Raw genomic sequence first — 7,543 nt, forward strand, 5'->3', positions numbered from 1 at the left:
TCAACCTTATTGCTTTATTATTATTACTAATGTTATTAACAACACAGGGTCTCTCTTGTTGAACCTGGAGCTCCCTGGCTAGGCTAGGCTGTCTGGTCTGCAAACCCCAGGCCTCCTCATGTCTCCATTTCTCTATCACTGGGATCATAGACATGCGGCACCATGCACAGCTTGTTACACAGATGTTGCTGGGATCTAAACTCGGGTCCTCATACTTGCGGAGCAAGCCCTTTACTGACCAGGACATGCCCCTACAGCCCTCAACGTGGGCGATCTCAGTGCAGTATGAGTAACTTCGGATTTACACAGCTTGGCTGAGCACTGAGTGTGTAAAGCGCCTTGGCCTTACTCTTGGGTCCTACTAGAATCTGTCCCTGTTCCTCATCTCCCGCTTTATGATGACCATATGACAGCAGAACCTGATGTTCCATGTACATGCCAGACTCCCTCTTTCCACCGCCACCCATTGCTACCCCGGAACCTCAGAACTAAGGAGGAGAATCGAAACTCATGACTCACACTTAGCTTTGGCTCAGAGACCTCAAAGATTATACTCTTTCCCACAAAAGATCCCACTTCTGAACCCACGTAAGGGAAACGGCTCACCTGCATTCTCTAACTCACCTCGTCCCCTCATGAGCACGCTGTTTGAGATTGACCCCTCCCCCGCTTATGGAGCTTTGATCCCTCCATTTCCCTACATATCATCACTGTTCATTAGCCTCAAAAGACTCTTTGTCTTAGTTTTTGCTATTAGACTCTATAGTTCTGATACACGTATGCATTGGGCACAGAACTAAACATGACAGGGTACATGGTAACTACATCCCCAGCCTGTATGCATGCTGTCAATTTTAATAGATCAGGCCAAATTTGATCTCTTTAAAATAAAAGGGACTATTTGGAAGCCTGACTTGGTGGCACACGCCTTTAATCCTAGCACTTGGGAGGCAGAGGCAGGCGGACCTCTGATGTTAATTTTGGTTTTCCTCTATGAAATCAGCCTTCCAACACCCTTTACTGGGCATCATCTCTCTTCCTTGATTGTCTAGAGCTCCCTGACACACACTGAATGTTTTGCCCCTAAGTTTCAACTCCTGTGTGTTGGAACTTAACTCCCATGTAATTGTATTTGGAGGTGGTTGGGTGGAAGGGTGGCCCTCAATGAGATCTGTGCTCTTAGGACCGAGTCCTCAGAGAGCTGCCCTTCCCTGCTTCTCCCATGGACTGACAGGCACCGGTGTCCATCTGTGAACCAGGAGCTGGCCCTCACCAGACATCAGCTCTGTCAGCCCCTGGGCATCTCACCATCCACAACTGTGAGGATAAATTGCTGCTGATTCTTAGCCATCCAGTCTCTTTCCATCTGTTACAGCAACTCAAGGGGTCTAAACACCCCTTGAGCATCCAAATTCCCGTATATGCTCAGGACTATAAAACAGGACCTTGATCCTCTAGCGACCCATCTTCACCTTTGCATCAGCAACACATCCAATGTTGTGATGCCAAGCTTCAATTAAAGCCAAACAAAACCCAACAACTTACGGGTTGCACTTCCTCTTCTTTTCCTCTCCGTAGGCAAGGTTCTTACAGGTCTTGATGTGTATTTCTAAAGAACGGCTTTTAAAGCAGTAACGGATGGCAAATTCGATTTCTCCAGTGACATTAGCCTTGTCAAAATTACCCATCTCCGTGCAGGTGCTGTTAATACTAATTAAGCTTCCCTGAAATCAATGGCAGATATAATAAATTAACTCACGGTTAATAAATAGTTTGCCATTCTGCTCTCACGGTAAGTCACAATTCACGCAGAGCATGCAACCCAACTCATGCTAAGCTGATATGTGTACCCTGCATGCCCACTGCTAACCCACGTTGCCACCTGGTGACTCCTAAGGTGACAAGGCATCCTCAGGAGATCTTGTCTCCTTCTGTCTCTGCCTGGAGATAAAGGTTACCCAAGCTTTACCGCGGGTCACCAGGATGACGTGGACTAGCTCATGTGCCATTCTTTCACCGTAACTCTTGGGCCAGATGGCATCCACAGCTGGACGGTGTGTATAAGGCAGCAGTGAGACTAAGTGACCGAGGCTAGAATCAGACAGTTAGGAAGAGGCCTACACAGAATGACTCGTGCGGACTGTGCGAAGACAATAAATTATCCTTAAGTTTTATGGACACCTAAAATAAAAATTAAAGTACCTTCAGATATTAGCACACTCTAAGCTTAAGTGATACCTGAAGGACTGAATCCCAGGATGCTGTACCTAAAAGATTAGGTCATCTCATCATTATTAAATTTGCTTAGACAACCGCCACCATTTGTGAGTAGTCATGCCAGTACTGCCTTTAGAGGAACACTAAATAATTTCTGCTTCTAATACCCAACCAGCTCCTCCACACCATAAAACTCCCGGAAAAGAAAGCAAAAAAGTCTACAACAGAAAGCCATAACTGGCAGAGAGAGATAAAACCCAAACCAACTCAAAGGGCAGGGAACCTGCCTTAACTAATGCCAAGAATACAGAGAGCACTGCCACACCCAGCCCCAGAAAAACGTCGCCTGACCGTACCCTGTGACAGTCAGATGAAAAGCAACCTTAGCCGGTATACATTCAAAGATGACACACGGGATGGGAGGCAGAGAGAGCGAGCGAGCGAGGGTTGAAAATGAAGATGGGAGATGTGAAGAGGGGTGGGCAAAAGACGTGAGCTGCCAAAGGAAAGAGCTGAAGAATTCTATCACTACGCTAAAATTTTTGCTGGGACTGTAGTCAGAGATAAAGCACTCGCCTAACAAAGCAGAAGGTGTTCTAGGTTCGAGGCCCAGGACTGGGAAAACCTCAAAAGGTCCTTTGCCTAGAACTCAGTCCAGGAGAGGGACTTTGCCCCACATGGAGTTCTCTGGAGGCGGCTGATAACCCTCCAACCAGTTCCTTGTCTGGGACTCAGTTCTGTTTTCTCTGGAGCCAGAACAGAACTTCAGAGCAAGCAGCCAGGTGGTGGTGGTGCACACCTTTAATCCCAGCACTCGGGAGGAAGAGGCAGGTGGATTTCTGTGAGTCTGAGGCCAGCCTGGTCTGCAGTGAGTTCCAGGATAGCCAGGGCTGTTACAGAAATCTGTTAAAAAACAAATAAATAAACAAAAACCCAAGCAGTAAACTTGAATCAACCAAAAGTACAGTCCAGACCTGATTCCTGTCGGAGTCACTGGTTCTGTCTGCCTTCGAAAGGCCAACTCAGGGCAAAGCAAAGACCATACACCCATCAGCGGCCAGAGACCCCCTGAAGGTCAGAGGTCATTTACTATCACCTCAAGCTGAGTCCTGGGCCTGTCTATGTCACAAAGGTAGAAAAACAAGGAAAATGACAGCTATGGTTTTTTTAAAAGTGATACATTCTGTTAGCCAAGAACACAGGGAAAAGTATTACACAGTGGGTTAGCCCGGTGATAGGCAGTCTTTTGTTCTGGCCTGAGCCCTGCTGGCTGTGTGGTCTCCAGCAATTTTCCTCAGTTTCCTCATTTGTAAAACCCGAATCTCTTTTATAAGGCTGTGACAGCTCAGACAGTTACAAAACACAGAGGCTTAGAACCCGGTCTATGGGAAGCGCCCAAAGTGTGTGTGTCTGTTGTAAACTCTGCACCTTTGAGGGCCCTTGGCAAACTGGGTGAACCCCTTCCTTTGTTCTTGTCTTCTTGGCTGTGAAGTGTATACAGCATTTAAACATCACGTGTAATGCACAAGAGTAGTTAAAAAAATTACTGCAATGATCTCATCTCTCCCCACTTGCATGCTAAGAAGAAAAAACACTGGGCTGGGAGGGCAATGGCTCAGCTGCTGCCATGAGCGAGCGTGAGGACCTGAGTCGGTAACCCTACCGCCCACATAAAGCTGGGTGCATGATGTGGGAGTGTCATATCAATCTGTTGATTTCATTGGTTAAGCAATAAAGAAACTGCTAGGCCTATTTGATAGGCCCACCCTTAGGTGGGTGGAGTAAACAGAACAGAATGCTGGGAGAAAGAAGCTGAGTGAGGGAGTCGCCATGATTCCACACTCCAGGCAGACGCAGATTAAGATCATTCCTGGTAAGCCAGCTCTTGGGCTACATAGATTATTAGAAATGGGCTAGTCCAGGTGCAAGAGGTAGCCAAGAAAAGGCTAGATATAATGGGCCAAGGGGTGTTTAAAAGAATACAGTTTCCATGTAATTATTTCGGGTAAAGCTAGCCGGGTGGCGAGAACGCAGCCCACCGCTCCTACTACTACAGGTGCAGTAACACATCTATAATCTCAGTGACCCTACAGGCAGAGACAGGAGGATCCCTGGGAGCCACCAGGCCAGCTAGCCAAGCATAGGCAGTGGAAACAAGAGACCCTGTCTCAAACAGTGTAGCTTGGGTGATGAGGATGACACCTGAGGGTATTCTGACACACGCATATGATGACACACACATGCCTCTGTTCACAAGCATGAGCGAGTGCACATGCGCACACACACTCACCAGGATCTCTGAGACGCTCTACAACCCCCCCTTTAGTAGTCCCCACCCTTCCTGAGTACCAGCTGCTTCAAAGCCGCTTGCTCATCAACTTCATTTTTCTTTATGGTTTCATTAGTAATATCAACTCCCCTCCCAAACAGTCTGCCTTATTCTGGTGTCCGCACAGTTAAAAGCATTTCGTGTGCCCATGAACCACAGCTTGTTCTCTGTCTGGTTGCTGCCAAACTTCCAACATTGAAACAATCATAAACAGCGCTGCCCTGGACAACCACACATGTGGAGCAACATTTAGGACAGGCTTTAGAAGTACTTCCCATCCGTTGGATTATTCGAGAGAACCTGCAGGGGCAGGAGTGTGGCTCAGCGGTAAGGGGTGCGTTTAGCATGCTTGAGGCCTGTGGCAGAAGCAGACACCTCCAGGCTTTTGAATATGTGCATGTGTCTCCAGGGAAGCTGCAACAATTTCCATTTGCCATGTGGTTTTCAGATGCCTGCTGCTCTGGGCCCTTGCCTTGCATTTTTAGACGTTATTAACATTGTCCCAAAATAGGATTTTGTTTCATTTTTGCCCTGATTCCACTACTTGGGAGGTTAGATGATTGTCTCTATTTATTCCCTGTCTCTATGTGTAAGCGGAGATTTCACAGGCTTTTTCTAACCAACTCCTGGTTTCTCAGAGTCGTGAATTTCTCCAGGAAGGGTAGGCCACATATCTGGACACGAAATAACACAGTGGTTATTTGCCTTGTAGAAGTTTGAATCCCTTAGACAGATATTGCTTCGGTTTAAAAGAAGACATTACAATTAAGAACAATCTAATCTCACCATCATAACTTTGAAGAGAAATGCCACAAAAAAAAAAAAAATTAGGAGCCGGGCAGTGGTGGCGCAGGCCTTTAATCCCAGCACTTGCGAAGCAGAGGCTGGTGGATCTCTGTGAGTTCAAGGCCACCCTGGGCTAAACAGCTAGTTCCAGGACAGCAGCTAGGGCTGTTACACAGAGAAACCCTGTCTCAAAAAAACAAAACAAAACAAACAAAAAATTAGAAGGGATGAGAATGGAGTGGCCTACTGAGTTTATCATAAGAAAAACCCCACCACAATGTCTTCCTCCTTAGCTCTGTGTCATGGCCCTAACACTCTTTTAAAACAGCTAAGTTTTTGTCTATGATGTGCACGTATGAACACATGTTCATGTGAAGGCGCACATGCCACAGTACATGTGTGAATGTCGTAAGACAACTTTGGGTGTCAGCCCCTGCCTTCCCCTGTATTTATACCAGGCTAACTGGCCCTGAACTTTTGGGGTGCTCTCATGTCTCCGCCTCCTATCTCACTGTAGGGGTGTTGGGATTATAGACTCATACCACAGCATCTGGCTTTTATAGTGTTCCAGAGATTTGAGCTTGGGACATCATGATTAGTTTTACTCACTGAACCATTTTCCTCTGCCCAACCTTAATAGGGAGAGAAGAAAGAAGGACGGTGTGGGTAAGAAAAACCAGTTCGTACTAGAGCGCAACAAGCCTGTGGGTCATAGCTGCTATTCTGTGGTCCCTGGGTTAGTTGACCCCAAGTTCTACAACCCCTGCAGGACTCTAATAAACTACCTACCCCTGAACTCTCAATTGTGAAATGGACTAACAGTGGCCAACATACAGTTACAGGACATGAGAAGCCAGCGGTGTAGGTTCTCGGAGCGACTGACCCCTGTCATCTGGTGAGTGTTTACCAAGAGTCGCTTGAGTGTCCGACATTGCTCCAAGGACTTAGGAATTGCATTCTAACGATCAGCTGATGAAAGGCAGGTAAGTAAGGTGGATCTCAGGTAGAAGATGCTAAAACATGAGCCAGGAGCAGGTGAGTGAATGGGAACCGACAGGGTCTTCTCTGAAAAGGAGCCTCCAAACAAAATTCAGAACTAGGGAGTGACCTGGGAAGTCTGTGTGTCCTAGGCTTGAGAACCAGTGACTGACCATGTGGTTGAGTGATGGAGCAACGGGAGGAGGAAAGCAGATGGGGTCAAAGCAGGATGGGGGCAGGTGCTCAGGACCCTGTGGACCATCTCAAGTATAGAGACGTGCTGGCTCTGGGGCTGCGTGAGTGCCATCCTGTTCCAGGAAGTGGCAGTGAGCCAACTCTAGTGGGATGTCAGGAGCTGTGTGGACACAGCCCCTCGGGCTAAGAAGTGAGTTCAGCTGGAACTGTGTGGACACAGCCCCTCAGGCTCTCTAAGAAGTGAGTTTGGCTTTGCTCTTCTGGATCATGGTCCTTTTGAGTCAACATCAGGCTCCTGCTGGCTCGTTCCCAGAGTCTCCCTGCTCCCAGGCCGCTCTCACTGCCTTGAGTCCACCATAGGAATCCATACCAGAAAAGAAGGTTCTAGAGCCAGCCTTGCCCGCCTGATCTTTATGGAGAAGTCCTCTTGACTTTCATCTTTCTAGACTATTCTAAAACACAAGCAGCCCTTGGTGTTAAGCCAGCCTCACACACGAGCACTGAAACCTATGATATGAGGAGGTGAGCAGGTTATAAGCCTTCATGAATGGGGTTAACTTAGAAAACAGGCCACAGGGAGCCCCTCACCATTTCCACCAGGTGAGAACACAGCTTGAAGATGCCTATCACAAAGCAGGAAATAGGCCCATAACAGGCTGAGTCTGCCATCGCTTGATCTTGGAATCCCATCTTCTAGAATCATAAGTAAATTTCTACTGTTTTCAAATTACCAAGTCAGTGTTGTTCTGTGATAGCAACACAGAACCAATCAAAACAACTGCTAATTGAGGCCTCAGGTTCCCGCAAAAAACTCTAGGCCTAAGTAGCATTAGGTTTGTTTAGCAAATGAGTCAACAGGTGACTCCACATGCAGTCTAGAAACAGAGTAGATTTGAAACATTATGAAGCCATCTTGAAAAAGAATACACCTTAACCTTAGCCCTCCAAACATAAAGCAAAGTTACAAACAAGACAATGTGGCCGTGGCCTAAACATAGACCTAGTCACCAGGGGACAGAGTCTAAAACAGGGACCACC

The 7,543-nt window shown here is 47.1% G+C and overlaps 1 protein-coding gene across 1 annotated transcript in view; it reads right to left on the reverse strand.

Annotated features, from left to right (window-relative positions):
• Sytl3 (synaptotagmin like 3) overlaps window positions 1-7,543 on the reverse strand; it is a 56,399-nt gene that overhangs the window by 10,912 nt on the left and 37,944 nt on the right. The window contains exon 8 of the mRNA XM_005363503.2: window positions 1,546-1,724. Coding sequence (XP_005363560.1) covers window positions 1,546-1,724 — 179 coding nt within the window. The remainder of the gene's footprint in view (window positions 1-1,545; window positions 1,725-7,543) is intronic.

This window comes from Microtus ochrogaster, linkage group LG9, assembly GCF_000317375.1.
Source record: "Microtus ochrogaster isolate Prairie Vole_2 linkage group LG9, MicOch1.0, whole genome shotgun sequence".
Taxonomy (NCBI): Eukaryota; Metazoa; Chordata; class Mammalia; order Rodentia; family Cricetidae; genus Microtus; species Microtus ochrogaster.